Source organism: Cololabis saira, chromosome 22 (assembly GCF_033807715.1).
Source record: "Cololabis saira isolate AMF1-May2022 chromosome 22, fColSai1.1, whole genome shotgun sequence".
NCBI classification, from domain to species: domain Eukaryota; kingdom Metazoa; phylum Chordata; class Actinopteri; order Beloniformes; family Belonidae; genus Cololabis; species Cololabis saira.
In genome coordinates this window covers 23,429,948-23,445,055 of record NC_084608.1, presented here as the reverse complement: position 1 = coordinate 23,445,055, position 15,108 = coordinate 23,429,948, and the positions used below count along the sequence as shown (strand labels likewise).

The 15,108-nt window shown below is 40.2% G+C and overlaps 2 protein-coding genes across 2 annotated transcripts in view; both read right to left on the bottom strand.

The window, feature by feature from the left end:
* The window catches only part of si:dkey-192l18.9 (F-box/LRR-repeat protein 7), a 39,852-nt gene extending 33,018 nt beyond the window's left edge, over positions 1–6,834 (bottom strand). Inside the window, exon 1 of the mRNA XM_061713412.1 lies at positions 6,393–6,834. Coding sequence (XP_061569396.1) covers positions 6,393–6,429 — 37 coding nt within the window. The 5' untranslated portion in view covers positions 6,430–6,834. The remainder of the gene's footprint in view (positions 1–6,392) is intronic.
* Positions 6,835–7,522: 688 nt separating this feature from the next.
* Positions 7,523–13,413, bottom strand: zgc:111976 (mediator of RNA polymerase II transcription subunit 1-like). Its single transcript, XM_061713953.1, has 17 exons — positions 13,370–13,413; positions 13,187–13,278; positions 12,165–12,240; positions 12,030–12,084; positions 11,788–11,914; positions 11,678–11,706; positions 11,486–11,557; positions 11,332–11,406; positions 11,189–11,265; positions 10,739–10,801; positions 10,521–10,632; positions 10,312–10,436; positions 10,094–10,212; positions 9,742–9,970; positions 9,580–9,675; positions 9,033–9,135; positions 7,523–8,945 (listed from the first exon to the last, which is right to left on the bottom strand). The coding sequence occupies exons 2-17, from the start codon at positions 13,274–13,276 to the stop codon at positions 8,588–8,590; spliced, it is 1,806 nt and encodes a 601-aa protein (XP_061569937.1). The 5' UTR covers positions 13,277–13,278; positions 13,370–13,413; the 3' UTR covers positions 7,523–8,587.
* Between the last annotated feature and the right edge of the window lie 1,695 nt (positions 13,414–15,108).

Sequence of the window (15,108 nt, the reverse complement as noted above, 5' to 3'; positions counted from 1 at the left end):
CTTCCTTCCTTCCTTCCTTCCTTCTCCCCCTTCCTTCCATCCTTCCTTCCTTCCTTCCTTCCTTCATTCCTTCCTTCCTTCCTTCCTTCCTTCCTTCCTTCCTTCCTTCCTTCCTTCCTTCCTTATTCCCTTCCTCTTTTCTCCCTTCCTTCCTTCTTTCCTTGTTTTCTCCCTTCCTTCCTTCCTCCCTTCCTTCCTCCCTTCCTTCCTTCCTTCCTTCCTTCCTTCCTTCCTTCCTTCCTTCCTTCCTTCCTTCCTTCCTTCCTTCCTTCCTTCCTTCCTTCCTCCCTTCCTTCCTTCACTTACGTTGTACGTGGATTTAACACAGAACCATAAATCAGCTTTACACAAAAACGTAATCAACAGGAATTTATCATTTTTACCGCGAGATGACAAATTCTTACCGTGGGGAATTTTTTGGACGGTTTATCGTGAACGGTACAATATCACCCATTCCTAATATCAATAAACACCTTTGGAAGCAACTAAACACATAAAGGTGTTGACGAATGAGCTGCTACAAATCCTGTATGGATGAGTGGAGATGGAGGGTCAAGCTTCATAAAATCCCTTTGTCCCACTAGAGATGGTATAAATCGGTGTTTCCCCAACCCCTTGATCCTCAGGACACACTTCCCTGCATGTTTTAGATGTTTCCCTGCTCAAACACGACTGATTAGATCCCCATCAGCTTGTCATCAATGTCTGCATAAGTCTGTCATCAATCATTGCAGGATTTAACTCAAGAAGCGGAGGTTACAGTGGCTGAGGGTCTATTGTACTTGCATGTCAATCATGTTGACAGGACCACCCTGGACAGACTATTTAGGCCACTTTCAACCCTTACAATCTTTTGGCCGGTCTGGTCAGAGGCAAGTACCGTTAGCATTCAGCGGTCGCCCCTTGGCCCTTGATTGTTACGTGTAAAAAAAAAAAAAAAAAGACCACATAGATGCATCTAGGACGTTCATCATTCTGAGAAAGCAGGGAATGGATTGATGTTAGTGTGAGGAAGCAAATTCTGCAAAGCAAAGGTGAGACAGTATAAAATAAAAGATATAAAAGAAGCAGATAAATTAATGAAATGTAATACAGAACTGACAATGGTTCTTTCAGAAAGGGAAGTGAGCTGATTTATAGATGAGAAATGTAAATCATCCCTGTCTAATGGGGATCACTACGCCCCCTTTCCAGTGAAAACAAATGCTGGGAAACTGTTGGCAGCAGGTTGGAAAATTAACCTCATATCTATTAGTTGCTGTGGCATGTTTAGTTCATTAAATGTTTTTGTTTTGTTTTTTAAACTCCGATTTGAGTTATGTACTCAAAGAAAGAGGGGCAATAAAAAGGAGAGATTTGTGGCTTAAAGAATCCTGGAGAGAGGATGTAAAGAAACTGTGGAGCCTGGTCCTCTGTTATGTTTATGTTTGTGGGCATCACTTAATGACAGTGAAATGAACACATGAGAATAAGACGATAGTCTTATTTAACACCTTTATATTACCAAACATGTGTTTTACTGACTGTTATTCAAATTGGATGTTGGCAGGGTGGGAACATTGTGCAAACATTTGTTGCTCTTATCTATCGTTGCTGATCATATGTAATATTTACACTAAAGTTGCAATACTAGTTTCTGGATGACAGTTTCACTCTACTGTATTTCTAGAAGCACTGCTGAAACATGAAATATCTGTATTAGAGTGGACTTTAGGAAGAAGGGTGATAGTGCACTTTATCCTTTTTCTGCCAGGGGCTGACACGTGACATTTCTTGTGACAGGCTGCCTCTTTTTTGATGTAGAGCAACAATGTTTTCACATGGTGCCTTTAAGGAAAGCAGAAAGTACAAGGTTGGGTCCAGACATGCAATAATAAATAACATTTGTTGTTTGTTGGTTTTCTGCCTTTATAAAAAACATTTCTGATCAATGTGTGCTTCCTGTAGTATGCTTACATGATGTTTTGGTGGATGGCTGTTGCATAGTTACAACAGTGAGTGTGTCATTAATTGTGGAGACACACTAGAAAACAGTGGTGGGCTAATGGTTTGCAGAATTCTGCATTTGTAAATAAAATATTTGTCTACGGAACAATAGAGCGAGGATAACTGCATGACTGGACAACACTTCGTCTGGATACCTTGTATAAGAGTAGTCACGTTGAAATAATACTTCTTTAGGGTGTCCAATTGATGTATTATTGCTCTCTTGTAAGGAATATAAAGAAGAAAAATTGAAGCAAAATAACTTTTTTTTTTATTCTATGCATTTTTGTACCTTATTATAACCTTATTATGGTGCCTACATTACCCATAATGCAGTTCCTCTGCTCTCAGCTGGTCTTTTGTGTATATACAACTGTCTGGCCTCCATAACCGTTTGGGTTTTTTTGAAGCTTTTGTCTTCAGAGTTCAGACCCACTTGGTATTCAAACAACATTACTGCAGATTCACAGATTTTACACCGCTTTAACCATGGAAAGCTTTAGATTTGTAGAAGATCAGTTGCAAGTTCATGTATTTACGCTGTGAAAGTGTCATAACATTGTAGTTTTCATTGCTGCTGAGAAAGTCTGCCAGTCACTAGACGCAGGTCGCTGGTCCGTGGAGCAGCACAGATTGTGGTTGTCAAGGCCTATGAGTGATGGCTGCCGGTTCAATCATACACACGTTACTTTATGGGATTTCCTGCCATGAACTTAGGGATTTTCATCCATTAAATAACCCCTGCTTTCAGCCAAAAAGATAAAAAACATAACTTTTATAAGAAGGGATAAGACCAGGACGATAAGACTTCCTTTTGTGAGATTTCTTATCACAAGCACAAAAGGTTTATTCATTAGAGGAAAGTCTTGAAGTTTGCTAGCCCTGGACTGCGCAACAGGGACGTGCACTATCATGGATGCACAATCAAACAAAAACAGCGAGCACAGCAGCTCCATTTACAGCAGACATGGAGGGAGAGTGACTGTGCTCTCTGATAAGGTAGCTGTTATGTTTTCACATAACACAGTGATTTGCTGCAGTGTGGAGGCAGGAAATGCAACCTAAACACTTTAGAAATACATTCAGCAGCTCTCCATTTATTGTACTGAGATTGATTTTCCTATTCTGCAAGAGATATCTCAAGCTCAGGAATATTTCAGGGACTGCATGATGGAGTCAGATGATAGAAACCTCACAAATTCACATTACTTTATGCATTATCCAATCAGAGAGGAGAAATAAATTGTGTGCTAGCTCAGGACAGTTTTTTTACCCTCCTACTGGTAGCAGGAACAACCCAAGACGACACAAATGATTTTGATATGACACAAAGACTTTGTATTACATGAATCAATGAAGTTTCGCAATGCAATATGATTTATGATGGTTAAACACCAAAGGCCGGAGCTGAGCTACAGAGACTAAAGTTGTTTCTGTTTTGTTTTTTGTTCTTTTGCTGCTAGTTCAGTGACTTTCTGTAACAGAGTGGTCATCCTTAAACTATTGCAATACATGAAGTTTTATATCTCAGCTGATAACAGCTGGCTTCTATTGACTGTTTTTTTGTGATGTGCTGCATTCTCGCTTTTTTACCATTTCCGTCGCTAGGTGTTTGAATTTTGTTTTATTAGAGGTAACCAGTACACTAGAACAATAACCTTGTATCCATTTACAAAATGTAAACTATATTGCTATTAGTATTGAAATTTTAGGAAAGAAATTGGGCTTTTTCCATTATGCCAAAATCAAACTTAATTTGATCTAGACGTTTTATACGTTGCGTCAAGTTAAAACCACATTTAGGTGACAGACAAACCGTTCTTTAATCGATTCGAGGGGAATGATCCTTTCTTATTGTATTGCACCACAGGAAGTGCAGAGGGCAGTACAGCAAGTAGCTTGAACAAAAAGAAGCGGGACGAACGATGACACCGGATGGCTTACTGCTTTGCAGCGACCCATGTTACATGGATGATGCTACTGAGGGCTTGCAACCCCCGGCCATGTCAGCCATCGTCTGCCCGTATCCTCCAGTCTGTGAGCTAGTACTGACAAGCCCGAGTCAGCTGGGATAAACAGCTGACATTTCACGCCAGCGTTATGGCCACGCACACGGAGGACGCGATAGAAATAATCACTGACTCGTCACTGAGTTGTTAAAATAACCAACAGATTAACTACCAAAATAGCTGTTAGTTGCAGCCCTATTACAAAGTGAAAATAGCCGATACTGCTGCCAGCAACGAAAAACCACAATATGATTCAGTAAATATAGAAAGTAAAAACACCGAATTCCAGCTGCTGAAAATATTTACAAGCATCAAAATCAGTCACATATGTCAAAAAGAAAAGCGTTTCGAGCATTTTCTGACTCCAGGGGGAGCTGTGAAAAATATGATAACCTGCCTGGAGCATTAGTCAGCATTAGTTAAATCTGAAAAACACGCTGGAAGAAAAAGCAGATGTGGTGTCAGAATAAAGTAAAGTCAGTAACTCTGCTAAGTAATTCAAGGTCAAATTAGCTGTTACTGTCACACCACACCGACCTTTACTACCAAACCGAAGCTTAAGACCTCAAAGTCATATTCAGCTGCACCTTAAAAAACTGGTCCAAGCGTTGTTTTTAAAAGCACGAGTTCCAAACTCTTATTGGCTCAGGAAGAGAGCACACTGGAATGTTATTTATACAAACATCTCTGCTCCGAGGGGAGAAATTATGTTTTTTCTCCTGAACACTGAAATCTGTGTGAGGCATCAGATTGGTGGTAATATGAAAAATGTGAATACTTTTGGCATTAACGCCCGAAACGTTTGCCTCGACATTGTTTGTAGCAATGAAGATGGCTTCGACTGTGCAGCTGACCTGATATTTCTGGATCAGTAAAGCCACATGTTACAGATGTTATGGGCTTTGTGGTATGACGACCAACTGATTCAGATTATGGTTAATGTATTATCTTAAAAAGATGGTTCAACGTTGTGCTTCACTGGGCTTAAGGTGCATTCCTTTGGGGTGAAACAGTTTTATGAAGTTATCACGTAAACAATGCCTGACAGAAGAAAAATCCAACAACTGATGGTGAGGAAAGGGAAGTGTAACCGAGAAAGATAATTGCACTCTATATTAGAGATTTTGAGTTCTTGGTTTCTGAGTTTTGGTTGCCAGTTTTTGGATTTTGATTCTCAGATTTTGTGTTTTTGATTCACAATACATTTGGCGTTGAATTGACAACATCATTTTTTAGTTTTTAAGGTTGGTTTTATTTTTTGCAAAAACCTGAACAATTTTGGTTTCGGATCTTCCACCCACCCACGACATCTGCAGCTGCAGCAGCTACTGGACATCACAAATAATCAACTTAAGCGTGACTTAATTTTACCTAAACTGATTACCGCTAGGTCAATTCCCTACAAGAAACCTTTCAGGAGGACATTAAAGTTGCACCAATTATTGGTGTGGCCTTGGTGACCTACCAGAGGGGTCATCAACCCAAAGTTTATATTTACATTAAAGGTCATGGCCTGTTCAGTATGCACACAATGCCCCCACAAGTCCAATAACAATGAAATTGGCTCTTATCAAGACAGCAAAAGGTCCCCATACTCACTCGGCTGAACTAGACCTGCAGGAAATAACATTTTCCCTTGAAAACAAGCCAAAAAAGGCATATTAGTCTACTGTGTCTGAGTCTGCTGACCTGCCAAGAAGTCAGCTGCTGTCTGATTACATGTGGTGACATTGAATTAAAGTGTTTCCGTATTACCAGTTTTATGTTACTTCTCATATAATTTCAAGAGTTTAAATTGGACATCTGTGCAAGTTACATAATTATATGGTCTTTATTTGTACAGTATGAGCATCTAAAATGCTATATTAGAGTCACACGGACCTCGTTCATTGGGATAAGGAGTTTAGGGAGCAGTTAAGTTGCATTTTTTTTCTACGTTTTTACTTGAAAGTGTGAAAATGTGACCACCAGATGTCACTCTCTGTCCTGGCTGGAAAAATATAACTGTTGCACTGTTTAATGTAAAATATATTTGTCTAAAAAAGAAGTTTATAAGTCAAACGAAAGCCAGCAATCAGTCCAAACAGCACGTGTCCTGAAACAGCTCGTTGACTGACGTGAGGGAAATAAAAGTACATAAAACTACAGAAAGCGATAAAAGCAAAGAAATTCAACACAGAGGTGAAATGAGCTCGTTTTGATAAGCTATGTGAAGTATCAAGGTTTTATGGGCATAACTTCGGGTAAAAAAAACCCGTTTTCCACTTCTGGTTCACTCGGAGAGACTTGGGAGAAAATAGCGGTCCCTTTTTATTTATTTATTTATTTTAAACTCGGGAGTAACGGAAAGTCGACTTTCAACGTGGAGTTGAAATAAAGAGCAGTTGCAGTACTCACCCTCGCTTCCGTACTGTTTTCCATTGTTCGCACCCATTTTAAAGAATACATAATCTATGTCCCCCCCCGCCCCAAAAAAATTAAAAATATATTTTTTTTTTCCAAAAAAGAGTTTATCAAAGGGACTCCGGAGTCTAGGGCTGCAGTCCGTCCATGCAGATGAGCTGCAGGGCCGAGAGACCCGACTGCAAATACTTAATCCAGATGTTGCAGGAGGACGTGGGAGCGTTACGCAAACCGAGAATCCACACTTCCAGCGGTGTATTTACATCCATAGACCGGTGAGCTGTAATCACCTACTAAACAAAGGAAAAGAAAAGGAATACATCTCGATTTGGAGGAGGGAACTTTAAAAAAGTTCCCGAAATGGTAAGCAGCTGTTTATCAGGACGAAGTGTTATAGGGGAGTTACAGGGGCCAGGTCAGACCAGACAAGCGCTCTCCTCCACAGGATTGGATTTAAAGAGACCGCAGACCAAGGAGGGAGATGTGTATATTCAGAGAGGGAGAAAGAGGGAGAAAGAGGGGGGTGAAAAAAAATAAAGATTTGACCTGCCAACTCTATGATTCATAAATACTAAAATCACACCATATTGCAATAGTTTATTCTGCGCATGCGTACACAAATTAAAGAATGCCATCACCTATACACGTCATCTATCAATCTTTTTTTTTTAAATGCATTTATTTCGAACATGTACATAAAAAATAATGCACCAATGAACCTATGTGCACATATGCACATAGGTTCGAAAAAGGAATAGGAAGAAGTATACACTTTTTCCTAGTTCCTACCCCTTTATAACTATGAATTTACATTATATCTACACAATATCCATATAAATATAGTCTATAAATCCTAAGTAAACATGCCTATTACTACATAATTATCCATATAAGTATCTAGGAAATATAATTACATAATTATATAAATATATAGAATACAATATAAATCTAATATACACTATATAAACATCCCTATAAATATATATGCTACATACATTATATACATATATAACATATTACATTATAACTTTCCCTATCAACATATATATACTACATAAATATCCACATAGATATTCTAGACATATCTTGAGTATAAAATACAATTTTTCCCTATTTTATTCGTATCTCACACTCCTCGTTAACCCATTTCCTCTTCCATATACCTGTTTATAAATAATTTTTTGTATCTCTTTTTAAACAGATTTATGTTAGTACTTTGTTTCATTTCCTGCTCCAAACTGTTCCACTGTCACTCCACAGTTCGATATGCACATGCTTTTCATTCTCTACAGCTCATATAAACCTTTATACCATTTTTCCTCAACCAATCACAATTTAGAACGCATAATCTCTCAAATATTCAGCAGATACAGACCCTCCTGAAAGGAGAGAGCGGTTTAACCACATATGTTGCTTCTATGAATAGCAGTCATCCAGGTCACTGGATATGTGGAAGTAAAAGACAAAAGGACAAAGCCAGTTGTCTGCTGTTGACAGTTGACCAAATATCCTGAATACAAGTTAAATCCTTCCACATGCATGCTGCTGAAAGACCTGCCGCAGCCGTCACCTGCAAAGACCTTTAATCTCCAAATGCACATTAAAGCTGGTTGTGGAAATGCCACGCTTTTTCTTCTGCGGAGGATAGTTAAATAGGACTAATCACACTTGTTCCACATTAGTAGAAGTCCTGGCTGGCATCCAGAAAAAGCACAAGTGACCTCAGCAGTAATCAAGAGATTTCTTCCAAAGTTTCCACTCCATTGAGATACTGAGCTCCCGTGCCTTCACACCAAATGTCACTTTGTCATTGTACAAAAAATTAAAAATAAACTTTATTTAGGACAAAAATACATACTTCAAACCCATACCTTTGTAGTATGGCATCTGATAAGAACCATTTCTTACTTTAAGGCCTTCGTGATTATGAGCTGTCAAGAATCTGACATAAAAAAGTCTTTGCTTGGGTCACATGGCACCGTGCAACTGGGCTCCTGGCTGTCTGAAATCAGATGCCAAACCTCAGGAGCTTTACAGCCGGTCGTCTCTGCCACACCGAAATGCATAGTTTGACAAGCTCAACATCAAAATTGTTAAGCAGCACACATTCCCTGGTTAGACTGATCTGATTTGTGACGAAAGAAAACAGATGTTACATTATTTTTAGCGTTATCTTTTAAAAAAAAGGTCTAAATCAGCTCTGACGGTTTGCCATTGCTGCCCATCCAGTGATGAGACACACCCGCAGGGACAAAGGGATAAGGGTTGACAGGGGAGCTGGAGTTTATTTCAGGAATACTCTCGGGTTCAGCAACAGACATGGGAGAGTGGGCTGAGGCGGTAACAGCGACGACGTCCTCTGGGACAGCTGCGCTCTGGGAGAACGGGGCCGGCTCTTCGTCGGAGGCCGCCGCAGATGCGCTCGAAGGAGCCGAGTTGTCATTTTGGGCTTCTGTGGTGGCCGGACGGCTGGGAGAAAGTGGGGCAGAGGTGACCTCTTCTAGCTTGATGTACAACGTCTTCATGGTTGCAGGAATGGAAAGACAGCTAAGTGATGGAGGAAAAACAAAAAATAAAGCTAAAAAAAAGAAAACTTAAAATTTGAAAGCACCCTTTTAAAACCAAACCTCTAACCTCTTCAAAACTGTTGAGATGCATTCATCCAGGGATGGATCAGGTGTTCCTGCTCCAAACAAGCTGCAGGCGATCTGATGAGGATTAGATACATCCACCAGCACTGTGGACACAAGTGCACGAGTGAGTCCAGCTTGTAATACAGCTGCCTTTGCCATCACTGTAAACTATACTCCCCATTACTTAAAACAAATCCCAGCCAATTTAGTTAAGCTCTGCTATGAGCTGATGTCAGAGCTGCACCCAAAATGAAGAGAGAAAAACAAACCCTATCATCTATTATAGTCTCACACAGCCCGGGGGAAACGCGAGAAGAGACATTTGTTCTCAGCTGACAATATGAACCACTTTACTATAATAAATTACAAATAATTTGAGTGAAAAAAGTAAAAATAAAATAATCCACATTTGACACACTGGTGTCTGAATGTTTGGCACCTTTGATTATAAGTTATTATACAGGATTAACTACCAAAATAGCTTCTAGCACTGGTTGCCATTCTTCAGATAATGCTTTAATCTTAGTAAAAGTAGCATAATTGCTCACAAACAGCAAGGGAGTCTGCGAGGGGGTGGGCGAAGGTCACAGAGAAGCTGGTACCAGACTCCGGAAGGACTTCGAAATGCAGATCACAATTAGAACCTGGTGGAATTATCATTTTTTGGGGCATTATATAAACATGCTCAGACAAATTGAAGTAACTACCACCCTGTTTTGTAATGTGAACGTCCTCCCCACCTGGACTGGCCCTCTGCACAGAGAAGCAACTCCTCAGCAGGGTGTTGATGTTGCACTGGTGGCGCAGCAGCTCCAGCACACCTGGGACGTGAGCAGGGTGGGTGAAGGGAACGCCGTCCACCACAGCTGCTCTCCATGCAGGGACATCCCATGCAGCTCCAGGGAGAACGCAGCTGTGCATCACACTGCCAGGAGCAGGCTGGATGTACAAGCAATGATTCCTGTTATCTCACATTAGGCTTTAAATCTCAGCTTACATGGCATTTACTCTTAAACAAAATTGTATTTACAGGTAACATTAAAGCAAACAGCGCATTCATACCACCATAAAGCTATTCTGTTCATTTAAAGTCTCCAAACAGCTGTTTGCACTTGCTGAACCTGTCATCAGAAGCTTGGGTAAGGGCGCCCACTGCAGGTCAACATCGGAAACAGCCACGTCTAGAAACACCACAGGGAAGGAAGAGGCATGTCTTAGAGACAAAATGAGACATTCTAAGCAATATTAATCTGTAAAAATGAAAAATGTAGCTTCCTGACCTGTTATTTGTTTGAGCTTCTCCACAAAAGAAGAAATCATGGGCATTGCTGGTTGCAGTTTTAGCAGGAAAAGGGCAGGCAGCATCTCATTAGGCATCTCACTCAGTGGAGTAACTATGAGAAAACTGCCACAAGACACAGTTTTGCCTCTGTTAACACGAAAAAAAGATAGTCAAGTATGGGCAAGAAATTTAATAAGAAGAGGCTACCCCTGAGGATCCAGCTGAGGAGGCTGCGACATCACAGATGCCGTCTGAAGCTTGTGAGACACATCACTGACACCAACAGTAACCTGGGCTGCCTGGATGGATGGGTCCAAATCTCTCTCTGTAGCAACGTTTCCATTAAAATTTACCTTGGACATCTACCGTACATTTAAAACGGCAAGAAAAGAAAAAAAAAAATACAAGTCAAGTCTGCATCTTACCTGAATCTGAGGTCTTTATTTCATCATTAGGGGGAACATAGAACTGGACAGTCAGAGGATAGTCTTAAAAAATAAAAAAGGGTGGGGGGGTGTAAGTGCCATTTATTAACAGTGTATTCTTTCATTGTGTTTTATTTTGACATATTTGGGTGGTTTCCGTGATGGGTCTTATTTTGAAGTTGTAAAGGAAGTTGAATTGATGTAAATAAGTACGGTAGTATGGACAACGGAGCAACACAGTTCTACTACCACATCGTAAATCCGTGACATGCTGTCGCATTATAATCCAACTCAGCGAGTAAAGAACAGTCTTGTGTCGTCTATGCCAAGTGGACGTTTTAAAAAAAAAATATGTTTGTTGAACAAATAGCAATTACAGCAACATTTATTAGTTTAAAACTGTATTAAGAGATTGGATGTGCATGCACTCATGTGTTCTTGCGTCTGTACCTTCCTTTCCTGCAATCAGACAACCGATCCTGCCATTGTTAATCAAGTCCATTTGTGGATCACTGCATGTTGGTTCTCTGACAGCAAAAACAAACAATCAAAAACAAACTTTCCATCACAGAGAAATCTGGGAGGTTCCTCACCTTGGTAAATCTGATATTTTCTGAAGGTCTTTCTCAAGATATTGTAGAGATGCCAACAATTTCAACTTTATTTCACTGAAAAAAGACAAAACAAAAACATGACCAGGAGAACATGAAACTGCTGAAGTATTAAGAATAATTCCTGAATAGTTACTTGTCTCCAGGGATGTTGTATTGGTCGAAGAGGCGTCCTAACTTCACAGAAAAATCTGAAAACCTTTTGAACCTGTGTAAATAGCCAAAAGAGCACCACAATCAGCATGTGCTGGCATAACATTTACCTTTTAAGAAATCATTTAAAACAGTATTGTCTTTATGTTTTAGGACTTAAAGTCACCTTCCATACCTCAGCAAATTCAGAAGGGACTCACTGGGCTACGAGATAAATGAATATAATTAGGAGACTGAGTAAAACAATGCTTCATGGCCCTGGTGGTAAAAGTGACATGTGCTTACAACAGGGACTCCTCCATGTGGGGCCACCTTAACCTCCTGCACTCCCCCACATGGCAGCAATATCACCTCCAGGTAGAATAAGTCCGCCGTCAGGAAGCATGAGGACTCGGCGATGTGAAAACCCATCCTGACCAGAAGCATGACAGGATGTCACCACAGTATTTTAACAGATGGAAAGGCAAAATGTATTTACATGCCTAGATTGATACAAATAACTAGAATAGAAAACCCATACAGTTTACCCTTGTTGTTTGGCTATTAATTCCAAGCGGGACCTTGTGGCATTCATGGAGGGTGCTGAAACATATACGAGATGGGAAAGTCAAAATCCATGCACTAAAATACAAAAAGGAGGTATGTTTGGAATAATTGTTTACCATGAAGCACTTTCTGGAGTCTTTCCAGGGATCTAACCAGTGGTTCACAGGGTTTGGATTCATCTCTGGGTTTCTCCTATTATGGAACAAAGAGGAGGAAAAAACAACAATGGAGCAGTTGTGCAGCAGCGTGAGGCTTGTGTCAACACTCTTTGGTCCTGTCTGCCCGTCTCACCAGAGAACGTGAGCTGCATGACACCACGGCAAATGAAATGTTGACATTGGGATGCCTCGCCCTTTAGGGCGGGCATTTTTGATCATAAAAACTATCTTTTTTTGGACTTTAGTGTGAGAAAATACATTGTGAACTGCACTCTGTACTTTGAGAATCCTGGTTCTTCGTGATCAAGTACTGTATCTCGTCCTAGCTCCCTAATCCCTTTGGACCACACATCATGTCGGACCACCAAGTAATCAAGTTTCCTTACCAGACTCTCGGGACTGACCACTGCCAAGCTCCACTTTCAATAATCCACGAGTATTATCCACCCTGCTGCTCCACCCATGACAAATCTAAAGAAAAACTAACCCATCCTTAGGTCACTGAGCCTCAGCTCACAAGTTTGAGCGCACTGAGTTCTTCAACCCTGAAAATAAATCATTTTTAAACCTTAACCAAATAATAAAGTTAACCAAGAACAGAGTATGCACATTTCTATCTATCTAAACCATGCAAGGGGAAAAAAAAAAAGGATTACAAGACCACATAGGATGAACATACGAGTGAAATATTTGGGACAAAGCATTGCCTTAAAGCACCTAGTTAATACAAGTCAAATGCATTCTTTTAAAAGGTTTACACATGCAGTAACAATCTGGTTGATAATAGAAACTAATGCAGGGATCCGATACCAGTCTCAAACAACAAAGACTTGGGTGTTCCACTATGGATGATCTAATTGCAGTGGATGACCACATCATTTCCTGATACTGAAGCATGGATCCCATCCAGCAACCACTCCAACATCTACTTGTGGTTGCACCAAAAAAAATAAGGGACTTTAAACTAAAACATGTCTCACCATGCATCTTCGGACAAGCTGAAAGGTTTCCTTCCAAGCCTTCTCTGCAAACTTTTGGTGTAGATTCGAGATTTTGGTCTTTTCTTTCATCACTAAAAGCAAATAGTAAAATAATTCACATTTTATCTGTTTATTCTTCGATTTTTGCTCATCTTTAAATAGGTCATAAACTGTGTTTAATACCTAAACAGGTTCTGTAGAGTTACTGATGAGCTGTCAGCAGAGAGGGGAGTGTTTGTCTCATGCTGGACAAACCTGCAAATATTTATGCAGATTGGCTAATTAAGCTCTTATATGAAGCACATTTGTCTCTCTTCAATTCATACCTGTCAAGTCTCCCGTTTTGGCAGGGAAACTACTGTATTGTATCCCTCTTTCCCGCCGTACTCCCGTATTAGTATTTTCCCGTAGATTTCCAGTTTTATAATATAATAATTTTTAAACACCAAACTGAATTGTCACTAGCCTCGCGAGAACTGCCACCTGCTGTAGCCTGGGTGGCAGTTCTCGCGAGGTTAGTGGCGACAACGGGAGCAAACCCCTATAATACATCCATGGAGCAAACTCGGAAAAACAAATCAGAGAGATGGATGGATGAAACGAGAGAGAAGACGTTTCTGACAAAAAAGAAGAAGACTTGGTGTAAATATCTCTAAAAATGGGAAACCAAATGTACTTTCCTAAAGAGGAGATACAGAAACATGCGTCTGTGTCATCAGTCAGTGAATGCCAGAGAGCCACATGAGTGAAAATGACAAATTAAAAGAACATGTAAATGTTTCACTTGAAGACAATCAATGTCTATATAAACTGAAAATATTTAAGATAAATAAATGTGCTTTAATTCCCCTTTATGTTTTCATTGAGGCTCTATTATAGGAATTACATAGGAATGCCCACAGCATTTCAGTGTCAACAAAGGTCACCTTATCAGGCTATGAGCATATAATTGTAGTTTGTAAGTGGTTGACAGGTAGTTATTTTGGATTTCTCGTAAATCTGTCTTAAAATGTAATAATGGACCTTGGTTGGGCTGGTGGGACAGCAGTGGAAAATTTCCTGTATTTTTAAATCCAAAACTTGACAGGTATGTTGATCAATGTGAAACTGATGTCAAGTACAATCAATGTTGGTCCACTGGTGCAGTCAGAACCACCTGGAGCTGAACCCGCTCAAGACTGTGGAGATGACAGTGGACTTCAGGAAAAACCCACCGCCACCGCCTGCGTCAGCTCGGTAAGTTTAACCTGCCACAGCTGCTGCTGACCACCTTCTACTCTGCCATCATACAGTCTGTTCTCTGCATGTCCATCACTGTTTGGTTCGGATTGGCCACCAAACTAGACAGACACAAACTGCAACGGACAATTAGGTCTGTGGAGAGGATAATTGGGACTAACCTCCCATCTATCCAGGACCTGTACCGGTCCAGGACCAGGAAACGGGCAGGTAGCATCTCTGCAGACTCCTCACACCCAGGACGCAGTCTGTTTGAACTCCTCCCCTCTGGACGGCGCTACAGAGCCAAAACCTCCAGACTCAGAGACAGTTTCTTCCCCCAAACTGTTGCTCTGATGAACTCTCATCACTCATATACTCTCAGAATAATCAACCACTGCACAATAATAATAATAATAACCACAATCATATGCGGTAACAATGCACCTTTCAATAACCATGTCTACCTCATACTGCTGCACCTTTCACTTTTTTTTAAAATTGTATGTTAATAAAAGTAATTTGTCTATTTACTGTACAGTGAGCGAAACTTTAACTTTCTCTAGTGTCTTTCTTCTTTTTCACTCTTTTAGACTCTCAAAAAACACAAACTGTCTCAATTTTTGACTATATTTTTCATGCATTTGATGACATCCTATTCAAAAGTTGTGTAACTGTGACATAATTACCTAAAATTGTGTTTA